This window comes from Cololabis saira, chromosome 1, assembly GCF_033807715.1.
Source record: "Cololabis saira isolate AMF1-May2022 chromosome 1, fColSai1.1, whole genome shotgun sequence".
Lineage (NCBI taxonomy): Eukaryota > Metazoa > Chordata > Actinopteri > Beloniformes > Belonidae > Cololabis > Cololabis saira.
In genome coordinates this window covers 53038207-53057156 of record NC_084587.1, presented here as the reverse complement: position 1 = coordinate 53057156, position 18950 = coordinate 53038207, and the positions used below count along the sequence as shown (strand labels likewise).

At 40.1% G+C, this 18950-nt stretch overlaps 1 protein-coding gene across 3 annotated transcripts; it reads left to right on the top strand.

The window, feature by feature from the left end:
- The first annotated feature begins 208 nt into the window (after window positions 1-208).
- Window positions 209-16777, top strand: tbce (tubulin folding cofactor E). Of its 3 annotated transcripts, none has more exons than XM_061726236.1 (17): window positions 209-345; window positions 433-647; window positions 1541-1625; window positions 2677-2841; window positions 4802-4887; window positions 5765-5864; window positions 5961-6063; window positions 7534-7610; window positions 7714-7806; window positions 7990-8054; window positions 8189-8253; window positions 9829-9981; window positions 13599-13737; window positions 15451-15519; window positions 15634-15693; window positions 15811-15902; window positions 16304-16777. In XM_061726236.1, the coding sequence occupies exons 2-17, from the start codon at window positions 497-499 to the stop codon at window positions 16397-16399; spliced, it is 1599 nt and encodes a 532-aa protein (XP_061582220.1). In that variant the 5' UTR covers window positions 209-345; window positions 433-496; the 3' UTR covers window positions 16400-16777. The 3 variants fall into 3 exon arrangements, with proteins under 3 accessions (XP_061582220.1, XP_061582227.1, XP_061582213.1); XM_061726243.1 differs by having other exon boundaries at window positions 215-345; window positions 492-647; window positions 16307-16777; XM_061726229.1 differs by having other exon boundaries at window positions 215-345; window positions 492-647.
- Window positions 16778-18950: the final 2173 nt, after the last annotated feature.

Below are 18950 nucleotides of genomic sequence, written 5' to 3'. Positions count from 1 at the left end.
AAAGGTTCCTACAGGTTTTCCTTGAACTATCTTTTAAATACAAAGTAAACAACCATCTTGCTCCGGTGACTATAATACTTATGATGTAAACTATGTATTGCATGATACAATTTTTTTGTTTATTTACTGTATATTTCTAAATGTTGTCTGTGATGTGAAAGAAGTAGAAGAAGCAAAGTGGAAACGAGTCCGACGTCAAAATGTGCCACTTCCGGTGAAGAACCAGCCCTGAAATGTTGTCAGAGCGTTAACCTTATAGTTCATGCTCTTCTTTGGTTGTAATCTGTAGAATAACGAGCTCAGAAGCTTATAAATATTACAAGCGACCCCTGTTAAATTCTACAGGTAAATACGATGATGTGTTTAAAGAAAACAACCACAATGATCAGATCAAGCGAGCATAACTGCAGTGTTTACATGTTTCTAATGCAGCTCCGACCGTCAGTCTTCCAGCAGTGAGTCTGATTTGTCTGGTGTTTGTCGGCCATAAGGCTCCATGAGGGTGGAGGGGACCGCGGAGGGGACCGGGGAAAGGACCGGGGAGCCCACCGGGGAGCCCACCGGGGAGGCGGCCGTGGGCCGGCGGGTCTGCAGCGCCGGGGAGCGGGCCACGGTGCGGTACGTCGGCCCGGTGCCACCGACCGCAGGTGAGATCACCGTTTACACATGTCTTTGTTTTAGAATTTAACCACGTACATTTCATACTCATTTGGTGAACGTGTTCAGGTGTGTGTTTATATGTGAGGTATGTTCGTTATAATGCAAATATAAGATGATGTAGTGGACACACTAGGAGGACACTGGTTGAAATCCCATCCTTCCAGCCTAATGAGTTGCAAAAAAACAGTATGGGTGCGTCCGAAATGCCATACTAAAGAGGAAATACTAAAAAGTATACTTAAATGTGGCACACTTTTGAGTAAATATCAGTAGTCTGCATTAATTGGGACGTACTACTCAGAGCCACACGGCACTTCCTGCCGTTGGGAGGGGGAGTTGTTACCATGGTAACAACTCCTGTTACAGCAGCAGTAGCAGCACCGCTCCGCTCCGCTCTTTCCCGTTTATTCTGGCCCAAACAAGATGACATTATATAATATTATTAAATACGAATATTATAATATTAATATTATATAATAATATTATTATACTTAATATTATACTTATGACATATATACGTATCACTTAGCAACCAAACGCCGCTACATTGCATTGTGGGAAGTTTCTGCTTAGCTAGTGTCCATCAATCCATACTAAAAAATTATCCGGAATGAGTATGGATAGTGTATACTATTGAGTATGTACTAATGTTTCGGACGCACTAAAAAATCTCGCACACTCATTTTGCATACTCATTAGGGTGGAAGTATGCGATTTCGGACGCAGCGTATGTGAGATTTTTTGGTGTAGAGTAGATTATTTGAATTTAGAAACAGTTCTATTATTTTAGTAGTGAAGTTTTTTGTGACACTTGTACCTGAACCACCAGATTGAATCCCCGGTGGAAACCACATGAGACATACTTGTTCTGTGTTTCTAGGGCTGTGGCTGGGTGTGGAGTGGGATAACCCAGAGAGAGGCAAACACGATGGAAGCCATGAAGGAGTGCAGTATTTTACATGCAGGTAAACATCCATGCTTTCTGCCAAACACTGTGCAGGTCAGTAGCAAAGATTTTCAGTGCTGGAAGTGACTTTATCTGGGTAGAGGTGAAATCAACAGAGGCGGTAGTAACGAGGTACATTTACTCCGTTACATTTACTTGAGTAAGTTTTGGGAAATGTTGTACTTTTAGGAGTAGTTTTGAATCACTATACCTTTTACTTTTACTTGAGTAGATTTGTGAAGAAGAAACTGTTCCTCTTACTCCGCTACATTAGGCTACGTTGAGCTGTTACTTTTCTTTTATCCCTTTTATCCGCGTACGCGTCAATCTCATGACATCACTGGGTGATTGTTTGGGAAAAATGTTTGTTTTTGCATGTTTTGTCACATTTACACAGACTCAAACACACACAGAGTTTCTATGAGTTCATGTTTGTTCTAGTTCTGCTGGTTAAAAAAGAAAAGTACAAAGGATTGAAATTTTGTGCTACTTGTGCTTAATTTATTTTTTTATTCCGTTATTCTTTTATTTATTTTATTATTTATTAAAGTACTTGAATTTACTTTAAGATTATTTTAGTTTAAGCTATTTTTTATTTTTTATTATTTTATTGATTTAATTTGCCTGAAGATGATTATTTTGTACTTTTGTCTGTTTGAATGGTTGTGTTAAAAAAATAAATCAGATGTTACTAAACAGTTACTCAGTACTTGAGTAGTTTTGTCATCAAGTACTTTTTTACTTTTAATAATAATAATAATAATAACTTGCATTTATATAGCGCCTTTCAAAGAACCCAAGGTCGCTTTACAGATCATAGGCCTTTTCAAGGCATGCCTTGAAAAAAAAAAAAACTTTTACTCAAGTAATTATTTGGATGACTACTTTTTACTTCTACTTGAGTCATATTATTCTGAAGTAACAGTACTTTTACTTGAGTACAATTTTTGGCTCCACTTTTACAGTGCCACATACACATACCGGTACTTATAATTGCTCAGTGGGTTAATCATTCGAAGATATGACTTATTAAATATTTCAACTCTAAGGCTTTGTCCCATCTGTTTCAGACACCCTAAAGGAGCTTCCTTTGTCCGTCCTGCAAAGGTGAGTTTTGGCGTGGACTACCTAACGGCTGTGCAACGGCAGTATGAGATCAACATGGACAAAGTGCTGAGTCAGGAGATTTCCATTTGTACCAGGAAGTTAAACTGGTCGGATGTTGAGGAGCGAAGGTACGTTTGTGTTTGTACAATGTGGGTAAGAAGATCAGTCAGATGTGCCCATTTAAATCTCTGACAGTTTATGTATGTGTTCCTCTTCATGTTTAAGATAATGTGCTGAATCCATCACAAAGAAACTTCACAACACTTTAGCTCAGTGTTATGTTGCTTTTACAATCACGTCCAGGGCTGAGCCTCGTGTCCTTTGGTGTCTTCCTTGATCGGTTCCGTCTTTGCTCTTCTTTCATTACTTTCTCAAATGGGTTGAGTGGCCAGTCCCATTATGTCCACTGTAGCTCTGTAAGCTAGTGTCATCATTGCTGATGTGTTACATGGTGCTGTGATACTCGCATGCTGAAAAAAAAAAAAAAAAAAGAAAAACCAGTCCAAAGTTAGTTTGGTGGTTTCTGCTCATAGAAGTAGTGATGGGATAATGCAAGTGCTTCCTAAAAGTAATCAAATATTCCTTCACATGAAATTGAAACTGGTATTTTAATACGGAAAAGCTCGTGACTGCTAGTGTAATAACTGCTCGGGGGTCATGTTCTGGGTACAGGTCTCTGTAAAGCGTCTAGAGACAACTCTGTTGTATTAGACGCTATATAAATAAAATTGAATTGAATTGAATTGCTAGCCCCCCTAGCATGATTAGCGGTAATCTCAGTAACTTAAAGGGGACCTATTATGAGAAACAGGTTTTCTCTTGCTTTAACATTTATAAAGTGGTCTCCCCTCAGCCTGCCAACTCAGAGAAGGAGGAAAGCAACCAGATTCTGCAGTGTCTGTACAGCCGCCCGCATGAAACCACGCCCACAACTAACTCTGCCGAGCGGAGCTTCCGCCATTTTTTTCGTAGCGGTGTATCACGATGGCGTCTGTTCGAGCTAGACATGCGAATCGCTCTGTTATTGGTTGTAAAAACCAACGCAAGCGATGCTTTGTGTCCTCCCCTGCTACGCGTCATTCAGGCAGCCAATCAGCACAGAGCCTCATTATCATAGCCCCGCCCACTCAGAATCCTGCATAGATAATGAGGTTAGAGAATGGGAAGATAAAGACATGGATCAGAGGCTGAATTTCTAATTTATTTAGAAAAAACAAATCAAAAACTTGTTTTTAAGACATAAAATGTGTATTAGATGCCATAATAGGTCCCCTTTAAATAGTTAATAAAGTCACTGTGGGAAATATTACAGACACAAGCAATGATCACAATTCATTAGAGTACTCGTGCAGAATGCAGTAACATTTGAACAAAGGTGACAAAAAACTAGAAGGACAAAGAAATAAAGGAACTGTTGGTTGCTTGTGCCGAAGAAGACCTTTCTCTGCAGACTAGTGTCACTCATGCACTCGTCTACAATAAATCTGTTGAAATACTCTGAAAAAGAGGGATATGTAGAAGGAAATATCAATAAGTTTATACACTGAGATCACAGAGATCATGACATCAGAGATAGTCATCACTGAGGGAGCAGAGGCTGGACGTTCTGATAGTTGAGACTGCATGTGGGCGAGTGTTAATGTGATGTTAGAAATAAGGTTTTTCATCACGCATGAATGGTTTACAGTAGATTAAAATTTTAAGGCAAATAGAGGGTGAATTTCAAAGTGTAAAATGTAAAATGAATGGCCAAACAATAACTATAATTCACTTTGATTAGAGGGAAACAAAGCAATTGGAAACTGTTTTAAGGGTCTCGTGTAGGATTCTGTGACATCTTGCTGCAAAGTTGCATATTGCAGCCAAAAGAAGACATTTTACATTTTGTAGGAACAAAGAGGCTTAATTACTGATTTAATTGACTTAATTATGATAACAACTCAGACTCAATAGGGACATCATCCACATTTAAGAATATTATGTTCCATTTCTACAACATGAAATTTAAAGCTTCAGACATCATTTTGGGAATTTTTGGAAATTTTTGGGACTTTGGGTTAAATTAATCTGACTTTTTTCTTTGTGTAGATTGGAGGATCTTCCGTCAGTGGTGCTGGCCAGGGTGGAGGTGAACGGGCCTGGGCCTGCTGGAGAAATCAGGAAAACAACACCCAGTATCTTTTAACAGTCCCATGAGTTCCAACGTGGCTGTTTCTGATGTGAATGTACAAATACTCAGATGGAAACATAATTTCATCATTGGGAAGAAGTGCTGCTTTTATGTAGTTTTTGGAGAGTTTAAAAACTGAAAATCTTCATCTGTGGGATGGATAAAATAAGTGTAACGATGGTGAATTAGCAATAATGAAAAGAGAAGCCAGCAACGACTAAATTAGGAGAAAACCCAGTATAACCACCGAAGACAGTAAATAAATATTGAAGGGTATGTGAGGTTTGATGATTTAGATGATTTAGTTCACCACTCAGTGCGTTTACATGGGAAGTTTAATTCCTCTTTAATTCAGAATTAAAATGACATCTGATTTAAAATTAGTAAAAAATACCTAATTCTGAATGAAAATGGTCATTCCGAATTAAACTTAATTCCGAAGTAAGTGGCTGGTTTATTCCGATTTTAAATCCGAATAGAATAATTCTGCGACAAGAGCAGAGACGATTTATTTAATAAATAGCTTGGAGGACCTGGAAATAATTAAAAGAACAGATGGAAACAGGAAACTGACAAAATTGTGAACTTTTCAAAAGTTGTAGCGGCTAAGTTAGTTTTTCTTCCGGTAGTTTAACTTCCGGTCCGCCCCCCTATCCAATCAGAACCTTCCCAACCCCCAGACCTGGAGAGCAATTGGATAAAGCCGATCAAACGTGTTTTCCATGTAAACCTCAATTCAGAATTACTATTTCCATGTAAACTCGAGGGAAAATAGTTTAATTCTGAATGATTTAATTTGGAATAATTAATTCTGAATGAAAAACCATCATGTAACCGTGGCCCGTGTTGGCAGAGTGAACATCTTTAACAGATGTGTTCAGATGTTTCCTGGCTGGACCTGACCAGGTCTCTGCTCTGCTGCTGGGAAGACGTGGCCGCCATCACAGAACAGCTGGACAAACTGGAGCGACTGGAGCTCAGGTACCATCTTCTCTCAAGTCCTCTCTTCATGGCCAGCCTTCCTCCCACTCAATGTTTCATTGTGTTTTTTGGCTTGTTTTCTTTTTGTGTCTCTAGCCAGAACCGGCTGAGTTTGCCCTCTGACCCCTCAGCTCACTGCCAAGCGTTCTGCAACCTCAAAGTCCTCGTCCTCAACAACTGCAGGATCACCTGGCCGCAGGTACACAGCTCTGCACACATACTATAAAGATACCGTGATGATTTGTGCTAAATCTTCAATCAATTTGTGTCCATGGTGCACATTTTATTCTTACACAGTCGTGTTAAAAAGATTAGTAACCCCCAGTCTGCACTCCCTGTTCTCGTAGAGAGGTACATGCTTTTAAAACATCTTGCATGTGCGTATGGACCACTGTTCTATCTAGTGCCAGCAGCTTGTGCAAAATGCAGATCCTTGCTTTCTAATCGGCAAGAATAAGAGGAACCAGTAATGAGTAGGATTGATTTTTTTTCCTTTTTAATTATTTGGTTTCAAAGCAAAGACAGAGCTGCTTCATGTTCCATATCAAGTTAAAAAAATGAGAGTGTGAGAAACTTCAAGCGGCAACGCTTTTTTTTAGTGAAGACGATGTATGATGACATATTCAAATCCAACTTTCCATGATATGCAAACTGCAATGGATCCTGAAACATGCTTGTTTGCTCAGGACTGTTGCAGGCTGTATGCTGAGATCATGTGGCAGATGGGTGGACTTTATTTACCTCTTTGTTATGTTTCCAGGTAACTGGTAGCGCCTGAACTCATTCAGACTTCATAGTAGAGCAGGGGACGGCAACCCAAAATGTTGAAAGAGCCGTATTGGACCAAAAACACAAAAAACAAATATGTCTGGAGCCGCAAAAAATGAAAAGTCTTGTATAAGCCTTAGAATGAAGGAAAAACATGCAGCATGTATCTATATTAGTTATAACTGGGGGAAGACTTTTTTTTTCATTATGCACTTTGAGAAAAAAGTCGAAATGTCGAGAAAAAAAGTCGAAAGGTCGAGAAAAAAAGTTGAAATTTCGAGAAAAAAGTCGAAATGTCAAGATTAATGTTGAAGTACAATCTTGAGACAAAAGTTGAAATGTTGAGAAAAAAGTCAAAATGTCGAGAAAAAAGTCAAAATGTTGAGAAAAAAGTCAAAATGTTGAGGAACAAAGTCAAAATGTTGAGAAAAAAGTCAAAATGTTGAGAAAAAAGTCAAAATGTCGAGAAAAAAGTTGAAATGTTGAGAAAAAAGTCGAAATTTCGAGAAAAAAGTTGAAATATCGAGATTAAAAAGAAAGGGAAAAAAAAGAAGAAAAAAAAAAGCCTCAGGTTGCCGACCCCCGTAGTAGAGGGTCACCTGTATAAGAGTTAAGATATTGGTTTAGCATATTCTTCAGCTTAGAAGAAGGGAATAGTATTTTCACGTAAACACAGAATGCTGTAATAGTTCATTGGGCTGTGAGCAAATGATGCTCATGCAGTACAAAGGGGCCACTGCCTAGTGTCTTCAGAGCAGATGGATCATCATCTGATCTGGTCCCCTGCAGCTATTGATCGTCTTCCACGAGATGATGTTTCAATCCCAGATGTGCTTGCAGTGTTTGGTTTAAAGTTCATATTTGAGTTATTCTTATCCCCTCTCCTCTTGTCTCTGGTCAGATTCTGGAGTGCGCCCCCATGTGGCCTCAACTGGAGAATCTGTCCGTAGAAGAAAACGACATTACAGAGCTGCAGAGGTGACCCAGCCATCATCCTACCCATCTCTTTTATCCTCATATTGTATTCATTCATGTCATTGTGAAACCAACGACTGCAACTCTTGTCTTTTCCCTTTCAAAGGCCGGAGCGAGTGCTGCAGTCACTGAAGCATCTCAGCCTGTCCAGTAATGCCTTAGTGCAGGACACTGTGCTCAGCTTATCTGCCCTGCCCAGGTACAATCATTAGGAACATCCTCATTCTGTTTAAAGAGACATTATATTTTTGGTTAAAATCTAGAAATGTAAAGGAGAAGCTTCATATTGTTATTACAGTCGGTTGTATAACAAAGAAAACAGCACATCACCATTAATGTCCATAGAAGCGTGACAGTGTTGTTCCTTGTTGCTGTGTTGTAGACTGGAGTATCTCAACCTGAACAATACTGGACTGTCAAGCATTCAATTTGAAGATGCTGCTCCAGGTCAGTGCTCTACCATCAGTCATTGTGTTTGCTATGTTTTTGACATGTTACTCAAGGAAACAACATATGAAATTCTCAGAAAGTGTTCTGAGCTGTTTGGGTAAACGCTGACTCTGTCAATCCTTGCTGTGCAGGGTGTGAAACGGCCATGTTTTCAGCTCTCAAGGACCTCAACCTGCGCGACAATAACATCACAGAGGTCAATGTCCACTCTTACTCTTTTGACGACACATATCTATATCTATATCATATCTATGGGGCTAGAACAGTCTCATAATTCACAAATGCACACGCCGATCCACAAATGCACAGGACAAGATTCACAAATGCACAGGACAATTCACATGTGCGTAGAACAAGATACACAAATGTTTTTTTTGATGCACACACAAATATAACCTGATTTACAGACGTGTTTTTCAAGTGACGCGGAGGTCGCTGGTAACGTTTCCTTTGCCGAGATCGCAACCAAAGCAATGTTATAATCTCCTCTTCATCCAATGGTGTCATGTAAACGTGTGTGTTTGTTCTAATCTGCTACTGCTACTACCTCTACTACTAAATATTTAATCTTTTCCAACTGTTGCTCTGCTCACTGCCCCCTATCGGTCACTGCCGGTACGACGCGCTCTCCTCACGTACTACGCGAGCGCCGTTGCGGTTGATGATGAGAAACAGCATGAGATATTTCTGTATTTGCTCCGTTTGGTTTGACGACGTGTTACATGGGATTGTCCCGCTGATTCAGCTCCAAACCAGACAGACTGCAGCAGAGAGCTGGCTGCGCTACCTGACGGGGACGAGCAGCACACGCATATCGTCAGGAGATTAATTTACCGAAATGTCTGGAGCAAAGTCCCCCCCCCATATCCCAACAAGTCAGGTTGCACATCAAAGGAAGACGGTACATCATTCCTGGAGCAGTAAAAAAAAAAACAGTAGCTCGAAGTCAGGTTTCAGTTCGAGGAGAGTAATGAAGTGAGCAGTAGAAAATACATATTAAGGGAAGGAAACTTATCTCCAAACATACTAAATAATTTATTTAAAAAAAGGAAACAGCAATAATGATATCATTAGGGGGATTTAAGTAGAGATGGAGCCACTAATCTGAAAATTGGTGGTGTTCTAAGAAAGGCCCCCACACCTTATAAAATTTCTCTTTAACGTTATGGATGGAATAGTAGACTATTCGATGTAGACCGCCCAGACTGTGAAATAGTGGAGTGAAAAAGTGAAATGTTAAAGGCGCAGACAGGAGCCCTCACACGTGCGTCTACTCCATGCTTGTGCATTTGTGAATCGGCCTGTGCATTTGTGAATTACGAGACTGTTCTAGCCACATATTATATATATCTTATATTTCCATGTATAGTGAAAACCAGAAAACTAAAGTTAGCAGATATCAATGTGGTCATGTTAAAGATGCTTTTAATGGGACGTTGTACGTGTAAATAGGCCTTAGCTGAACAAAATGGACGTTTTACTTTGTGATATTTCCCATACATATAATACATTTTTTGTGAATTCTTTATCACAGGACTGAAATAATCCCACAATGTTATGATCGTGGCATGCATTTTCATAAATATACACAATTTAAAATAAGGTTTTACTTTTGTTTGATATTGATTTAAATAAAACCAGACTTTGAGATTACGAAAAGACAGTGATGAATTTAACCAGATTCAGTGTGTTTTGGCTCCGTGACTAGTATCATCCATCATTTTGTAGTGTGGCGGAACTAACATTTAGAAATATGTTGTCTTTCTCTCAGTGGTGTGTAATCAACGAGCTCTCCAAACTTCCCCGTCTGGAGAAGCTTGTCTGCCTTGGCAACCGGCTGGTGACCAGTGATATGAACTATAAGACGGCCAATCAGCTGTTTATCGCCAAACTGGAACACCTGGCCTCCCTCAACAACTGTGAGGTGTGTGTGTGCAAACGTCAGTTAGGTCTATGCTAACGTCAGTAAGGTCTATGCAAACGTCAGTTAGGTCTCTGCAAACATCAGTTATGTCTATGCAAACGTCAGTTAGGTCTATGCAAACGTCAGTTACGTCTATGCTAACGTCAGTTACGTCTATGCTAACGTCAGTTAGGTCTATGCTAACGTCAGTTACGTCTCTGCAAACGTCAGTTACGTCTATGCTAACGTCAGTTAGGTCTATGCTAACGTCAGGTACGTCTCTGCAAACGTCAGTTACGTCTGTGCAAACGTCAGTTAGGTCTTTGCAAACGTCAGTTAGGTCTATGCAAACATCAGTTAGGTCTATGCTAACGTCAGTTAGGTCTCTGCAAACGTCAGTTAGGTCTCTGCAAACGTCAGTTAGGTCTATACAAACGTCAGTTACGTCTCTGCAAACGTCAGTTAGGTCTTTGCAAACGTCAGTTAGGTCTCTGCAAACGTCAGTTAGGTCTCTGCAAACGTCAGTTAGGTCTCTGCAAACGTCAGTTAGGTCTTTGCAAATGTCAGTTAGGTCTATGCAAACGTCAGTTAGGTCTTTGCAAACGTCAGTTAGGTCTATACAAACGTCAGTTAGGTCAATGCAAACGTCAGTTAGGTCATTGCAAACGTCAGTTAGGTCTTTGCAAACGTCAGTTAGGTCTATGCAAACGTCAGTTAGGTCTATACAAACGTCAGTTAGGTCTATACAAACGTCAGTTAGGTCTATACAAACGTTCAGTTAGGTCTATACAAACGTCAGTTAGGTCTATACAAACGTCAGTTAGGTCTATGCAAATGTCAGTTAGGTCTTTGCAAACGTCAGTTAGGTCTATACAAACGTCAGTTAGGTCTATGCAAACGTCAGTTAGGTCTCTGCAAACGTCAGTTAGGTCTCTGCAAACGTCAGTTAGGTCTATGCTAACGTCAGTTAGGTCTATGCTAACGTCAGTTAGGTCTATGCAAACGTCAGTTAGGTCTTTGCAAACGTCAGTTAGGTCTATGCAAACGTCAGTTAGGTCTATACAAACGTCAGTTACGTCTCTGCAAACGTCAGTTAGGTCTTTGCAAACGTCAGTTAGGTCTCTGCAAACGTCAGTTACGTCTCTGCAAACGTCAGTTAGGTCTCTGCAAACGTCAGTTAGGTCTTTGCAAATGTCAGTTAGGTCTCTGCAAACGTCAGTTAGGTCTTTGCAAACGTCAGTTAGGTCTATACAAACGTCAGTTAGGTCAATGCAAACATCAGTTAGGTCTATGCAAACGTCAGTTAGGTCTATACAAACGTCAGTTAGGTCTATACAAACGTCAGTTAGGTGTCTGCAAACGTCAGTTACGTCTCTGCAAACGTCAGTTACGTCTCTGCAAACGTCAGTTAGGTCTATGCAAACGTCAGTTAGGTCTATGCAAACGTCAGTTACGTCTCTGCAAACGTCAGTTAGGTCTATGCAAACGTCAGTTACGTCTCTGCAAACGTCAGTTACGTCTCTGCAAACGTCAGTTAGGTCTCTGCAAACGTCAGTTAGGTCTCTGCAAACGTCAGTTAGGTCTCTGCAAACGTCAGTTAGGTCTATGCAAACGTCAGTTAGGTCTATGCAAACGTCAGTTACGTCTCTGCAAACGTCAGTTACGTCTATGCAAACGTCAGTTACGTCTATGTAAACGTCAGTTACGTCTATGCAAACGTCAGTTACGTCTTTGCAAACGTCAGTTACGTCTTTGCAAACGTCAGTTACGTCGCTGCAAACGTCAGTTACGTCTATGCAAACGTCAGTTACGTCTTTGCAAACGTCAGTTACGTCTTTGCAAACGTCAGTTACGTCTTTGCAAACGTCAGTTACGTTTATGCAAACGTCAGTTACGTCTCTGCAAACGTCAGTTAGGTCTATGCTAACGTCAGTTAGGTCTATGCAAACGTCAGTTAGGTCTATGCTAACGTCAGTTACGTTTATGCAAACGTCAGTTACGTCACTGCAAACGTCAGTTACGTTTATGCAAACGTCAGTTACGTCTTTGCAAATGTCAGTTACGTCTCTGCAAACGTCAGTTACGTCTCTGCAAACGTCAGTTACGTCGCTGCAAACGTCAGTTACGTCTATGCTAACGTCAGTTAGGTCTATGCTAACGTCAGTTAGGTCTATGCTAACGTCAGTTAGGTCTATGCTAACGTCAGTTAGGTCTATGCTAACGTCAGTTAGGTCTATGCTAACGTCAGTTAGGTCTATGCAATACCTATGATGAAATAATGACCATGTGTGGGGCATTTGGTGTTTGCAGACCAACATGATATGTGTGTTTATCTGCATGCAGAGCAGGAAGGTCAGCTGTGAAGATATTGCTGAGTGTTGGCCACTTGGGATCAGGTTTTTCAGGATTTATCATGTTGCAGTGGGGCCACTAAAACATTTGTGCTGTTCATACTAGTGTATTTAATTCTAGCGCTGGCTGGTGGTGTGATGGATATGATGGTCAATGTACAGAAGCCAGCAGTGTCTGACGGTCATGCTCCGTCTAAATGAAACGTTTCAAACATAAGCCCTAAAATGGGGGTGTCTACCTCACTCCCCATTAAGTGTGGCGTTAAACTAAAAATAAGAAAAAAGAAGAAGCACCTATGTTTGCTTTCGTCACTGTATTTCAGAGGAAAAACCTAAACTCTGTAATTTTGTTTTATCAGACAAAATGTATGGAGATTTTGAAATACTCTATAACTTATTAATGATCGAATATTATAGAAAATTAGAGACAATTAGTCATTTCCAATAGCTTTTATGAAATTAAAAACAAACTGTTGTTGTCTGTTTTGGCCGTTCGTTTACACGAAAACGAAGCTCAAAGTCTCCAAAAACCATCATTTCTGAAAACTCCGGCCAAAGTGGAGATTTTCAAAAACTCAGTTTTCACGTTTGCTTGTAAACGGAGGGAAACAGAGATTTAGGCTCAAGTTCAGAACGTCACATTATGAAACGTCACCAGCGTCATTTGTGCGACCTGTGTTTACAATTTGTTTGGCCACCGTCAATTTTTTCTTGTATTTTACCTGTTTTATATTCTAAAGTCGCACTTAAAAGTAACTCCACTTCTCTGTCACTCCAAACGAAAGACTCTCGTTCCGTCTTGGAAGTAACTGGCAGTCAAGGCTGATTTATGGTTCCGCGTTACACCAACAGAGCAGAGCAGAGCCTACGGCGTAGGCTACGCGGCGACCCGCACCGTACGTAGGCTACGCCGTTGATTTAACGTGGAACCATAAATCAGGCTTCACACGTGTCATTTGTTGATGTTTTTTTCCAGGATTCTGATTGGCTAGCATGACTTTATCTTCTCGTTACACTGCCCCCTGCAGGTTTGGCTGCTCATAGCACCTTAACAGCGTATTCATGCAGGTTCGTGTAAACGAGGATATTTTTCAAAACCTAGAGGGGGAAATATCCGTTTTTGTAAATACCCGGCTATTTGTAAACGTGGCCTTAGTTAGAAGATGTCAGTAAAAGATGGCGAGAACGTTGACTTCCAACCCTGGGGGACGTGCAGAAAGGAGCGGTCCTTGCAGTCTGAAAGCCCCTCAGATACGTGTGCTTGAGCTGATCTGGGGTTTCCTTCAGGTGAAAGCTGAAGACAGACGGGGGGCAGAGCTGGACTACATGAAGATGTTTGGAGAGGACTGGCTGAAGGCCGGAGGACCGGGTCAAGCCAGCGCCGAGTTCACCAGCGAGCACCCACGCTACCAAAACCTCATCAACAGTAAGTTACGCTCACTTTGAAAACTACCCAGAATCAAGGCTGTGTCAAAAACTGGAACCTCTGGGAAACTTATGGAGGCATTCATGACTTTTCTATTTATGTCATTATTGCAGATGTTTCACACATTATTACTCCTTGACTCTTGTCTAATTATAGAAATACACACAGTAAAATCTTTTTTATTCATTCAATGCCACAGCGTGTTACAATAAAGAGCTAATAGAGATACTACAATATACTATGGCTGCAACTAACAACTATTCTGATAGTTGATTACTCATCATCTATTGAAATCTCATAATACTGAAATGGTTCTTATTTAGCTCTCGCTTGTACATTTCACAGAGGCTGTTTAAATGATTATCAAAAACAAGAAAGATGGACACTTTATTCAAAAATACATCTTTTAATGAACTTCGCTACCAGTCGGCGTGGCACTATTCTTGCACATGTGCAATTCTCAGCCGAGATGGGAAGAAAGAAGATGCCTCACTCTGTTTTTTGTTTTTTGCCGACAATAATGGACAAATAAATTAATTGACTCTTTTTATTATCGATTTTTTTTTTTTTGTCGACAGCATCGACAAATCATTGGACCCCTACAATATACATTTTATAAATATATTTAATGCATGACAAGCCTGTTTTATCAGCATGTTATGAAGTAATACAATGAAATAGTCAGATATTTATAACATGTTCTGTTTTGTTCTGTTTGAGCTTCAGTCAAGTCTCTGCTTCAGTTTCCCTCCACCCCCTCCCCACGCTGTCAATTGAATTATGTAAAAGCAATAGAAAAAAACAAAACAATAGAAGATCTGTCCCCATTACAACAATCTGCATCTGAAGCATTTAAATAGTGTAGGTTAAAACCTTTCTACTATATTATGGCTGCATTAGCAAATAGTGCCAATGCTCTAGTACTGAAGAATAATGGTGCTCAGCAGCGGATGAGAACGCTCACACTGGCCCCTTTTCTCAACTGTTTCCACCTTGTTTTACAGTAAAACCTAAAGAAAGTGAACAAAAGGGGGGGATGCGATGAAAAGGTAAACAATAAACGGCCCATGACTTGGTCTGGAGAAAAAAACATTTCAGTCAACTGTTGCTTTGGCGTTATTTTGGGTTTGTTGGTAAATTGGACAATAACCAAATCACAGTAGAAAGCATGTTTTACATCAGTGAGAATCAGTACGGAAGAGTATTCATGTATTCACACATTTCAACTATATTCACGAAATTTAACTTAAGACTTTCCATGGAGAAGTTTCCAGTGTGTTCTGTGTAACAAAGCATCTGATATGTGCTTTGCTCTTCCAGACCTCCTTTTAAAGAGGTCTGGACAAAAAAAAAAAAAAATCGATAATAAAAAGAGTCAATTAATTTATTTGTCCATTATTGTCGGCAAAAAAAAAAAAAAAACAGAGTGAGGCATCTTCTTTCTTCCCATCTCGGCTGAGAATTGCACATGTGCAAGAATAGAGCCACGCCGACTGGTAGCGAAGTTCAAGTTTTAATTCCCCAAATTGTCAAAGAAAGCTGGTTCTCCTGTGTGATTCATTCTGTCAGTTTATTTTTAATGTGTCCATAACCATCACCTAATTATACTCATCAGTAACTCTGTAATTCCAGAAAGATACCTGTCACGGTTGAGTTTCAGATCAGATGTCTCATGAGATGATGATTTTGATGGGGGGGGTGTATTTTTTGCAGAGTATGGAGCCCCAGATGAAGACTTGCTGAAGAAGCCAAAGTCTTCTGCCCTGAAGAATCAGCTTCTGAGTGTGTATTTCTCCATCTGCTTTCTGATTGGCTGCTGCACATATCTGGTCTTAGCAGAGAAATAAGTCTGACATTTTCTTATCAACTTTTGTTCACATCGTCTTTCCTCATCAGACATTACGTTTGTGTTTCCTGATGATGCCGAGCGAAAGCCAGTAGAAAAGAAACTTCCAGGTATAATGTCAGTGTTTACATCAGGTTTCTCTGGTTCTGGTTAACACACATGTTTGTCGGGAACCTCACGTATTTCTGCTCTAAGTGGAGTGTCCTGTTCTTGTCTCGTCTCTGCAGCTTCCATGGACATTCAGAAGGTGAAGGGGTTTTTGTATCGACTGTTAAAGGTCCCAGCAGCCGACCTGAGGCTCAGCTACACCAGCAACAAGGTACCAGCACAACACCGTAGTAGTTAGTTAATATACAGCCCTGCAATGTCTTGACCGTCATTCCTGAAGGGCATAGTCATTCATTCAACTTTGTGTATTAAAGCCAACTTTGACATTTTGAAGATGTGTACATTTTATTTTGTGATTTTCTTTTTTTCTTTTTTCTCTAGAGCCTTGTACAGAATATTTTTTAGAGAGAGTCCAAGGGTTTATTGAGCAATTTCATGATTGTCTTCTGATCCACTATGTTGACCTTGAAAGAAAAATACTTTACATTTTTTTAAATAATAATATTTCTTTAATCCTAAGAACAAAAGTGGTGCATTTTTGTAAACCTTGTTTATAAATTCATTGTTTATCAATGGCTAATTAATTAAGAATGTCTGTTCTCTTCCTGACAGAAGGAGGGGAGAGAGTATGAGATGGAAAGCAACTTGAAGACGCTGCATTTTTACGCCATCGAGGATGGAGACCAGGTCCTGGTCCGCTGGTTCTGACCCGACCAAACCTCTGACCTCTGACCCGGAGCTGCTGCTGCTGCTCCACATGGACAGCAGCCTCACGCCCAGCCTTTACTGCAGAAGATGCTCTTCAAAATGACCAGTCCAGGTTTTCTTGCTGGACTTAGTACATCCTCTGGTTATCAATCCTATGGCAGATCAAATCTGGACCAAAACTTGCGTTGTGCAATTCCATTAATCACCTAAAACAATAACGGTCGGCTGGCCAAGACAAATCCCCAGCGCTGCAGTGGATGCTGGAGGAGGATGCTGGAGGAGGATGCTGGAGGAGGATGCTGGAGGAGGATGCTGGAGGAGGATGCTGGAGGAGAATACTGGAGGAGGATGCAGGAGGAGGAAACTGGAGGAGACGGGGCGGGGGGGGGGAGAGGACGTCATGCAGCGAGTCAGTCACACGGAGTAAAGGAATGTGGAAATCCTTCTGTTGCTTTTCTAATGTGAAGAACATTAACATGGCGCTCGCTCCGCACAGATCTGATGTTAAGATGTGGAATTCAGCTAAGATTAAAGTGACAAAAGGAGGCTAATGTCCCAATGTCCTTACATCACACACATTTGACTACATTAAAGCATTTCGGAGAATTTTATGGAATAATTTCTCAAACTAGAAATGAATCTGATCGCTTGTGTCTACCAATGTTTACCATATTTGCAAACTACTAGCACTCTCACAGTAACACGTTAAAAACACTGTCCTCGGCCAGATAGGTACGGGAAACCTTAAAAATGTTACATAACCTGACTAGTCAAAACATGGAGAAATCAAAGAACAGAACTTAAATATTCTTGATCCAATGAGCCTTTCCATATTTTCTGGAAGTCACTTTTTTTTTCATAGTTTGGTTGGTCCTGCGACTTATTCTCACATATATATATGTTAAAATATATCATTTAACATGTTCTTAAATGTCACTTCACACTGACCGACATGAGCAGGGAGTAAACATTAGTTATGGCCGCCAGAGGGCGCTCTAGGCCTGTGACGTGTCTGTGCTGCTCCTGTAACACTGGAAACTATAGTCATTTAAACATGAACTTAAATACAATGAGAAACTTGATTATTTTAATTCTGCCTACTCAGCATGTTGCTCTTTATTCTATTGTTGTTATTCTAAGTTGCCTTTCCAGAGACATCTCTGTTCTCATCTTGGCTTTTGTAAAATAAATGTGACTTAGGCTATATATGTTTTTTTTTCTTCATGATGCAATTTTTGACTGATGCGACTTATAGCCCAAAAAATACGGTACAAGAAAGATAACTAAAGTAGATCATTGTAGAAAGCTTTCCTTAGTGAAGAACATCAGAAGAAGAAGAAGTGAAGAATACACTGCAGAAAGAAGGTGGATCACTTTCAACTTAATCCTCAATCAAAAGACGTCTCCAACGGTAAATACAGGGTTTACGAGGTGGAAATCACTGGGAGCATTCAGGAAGACCAGTGGAGACTTTGGCAGGTAAAGAAAAGCATGTGAAACCTCATGAAACAATCCAGGTGTAGACTTTCATCTTTAATTTAGTTTAAATCCATTGTGGTGGGTTATAAAAGCAAAATCATAGAAACTCATTCCTTCTGGACCTGTTTGTATGTAAGTATAGATGTGATGCAGTTCCCACAGTTCCTGAAGGTCACATGAGTCCCCTCATACGGAGGACCAAAAGAGCACCCCAAGCGGTGGAAGAAAAATCCACAGAATAGCCGCACCTTTGTATAAGCCGCATGGTTGAAAACCTATGAAAAAAGTAGCGGCTTATAGTCCAGAAAATACGGTATTTAGTTTTTAAGTTTTTAGGTTTTTTAATCTATCACTCAGTTCCCCAAACCCGTCATGTGAGGATCTTCTCTGTCAAGACACCGAGACGTACGAAAGTTTACAAAAAATACATAAAACAAAAACAAAGCAGATTTTTTTTTTAAAGAAAAAGATAAGTTAATCTGAATACATACACACTTAATGGGAAATATGTGACATGCTGAACAAACAGATTAAGATCTTTCAGTGAAATATTCCTGTGAAGGATGTGAACAGCAACAACAGGGCGGCCGGTCCCGTCTCCCACCTGGAACTGTTTTCATTTTGATAGGAACGTTACTAGATTGAAGGAACATCCCATATGAAGACCAGTTGGAGTGTTTTGCAGTAAAGATGCATATCTCACTGTTCCAGGTGACACTGAAGAGGGTTTGCTCAAGTAGATTGAAAATCATATAATAAAGTTAACATCTAACACTAGACAGCAGCAGAGGATCAATTTAATTTATTCTTTTGAAACCTTTGCACAAGTGTCTTGGTTTTCAGTTTGTACAGTAAATCCTGAATGATTTGAGATCGGTGGTGCTTTGTTCCGCTTTAGTTTAAGACGACACTCACAGGATGTGTCAGAAATAAATGTAAAGCTGCCGTTACACTGCAAAAACTCAAAATCTTAAGAGTATTTGTCTTATTTCTAGTTAAAATGGATCATATTTAGTCAAAAACAAAAATCTCATTACACTTAAAACAAGACTCATCACTGGAAAAAACAACA

Excerpts from the sequence above, each read along its gene's own strand:
- tbce (XM_061726236.1), top strand. The coding sequence starts at position 497 with ATGAGGGTGGAGGGGACCGCGGAGGGGACCGGGGAAAGGACCGGGGAG. Across the intron at positions 7,611-7,713 it reads GACATTACAGAGCTGCAGAG|GCCGGAGCGAGTGCTGCAGT; the intron begins GTGACCCAGCCA and ends TCCCTTTCAAAG. Across the intron at positions 13,738-15,450 it reads CTACCAAAACCTCATCAACA|AGTATGGAGCCCCAGATGAA; the intron begins GTAAGTTACGCT and ends TATTTTTTGCAG.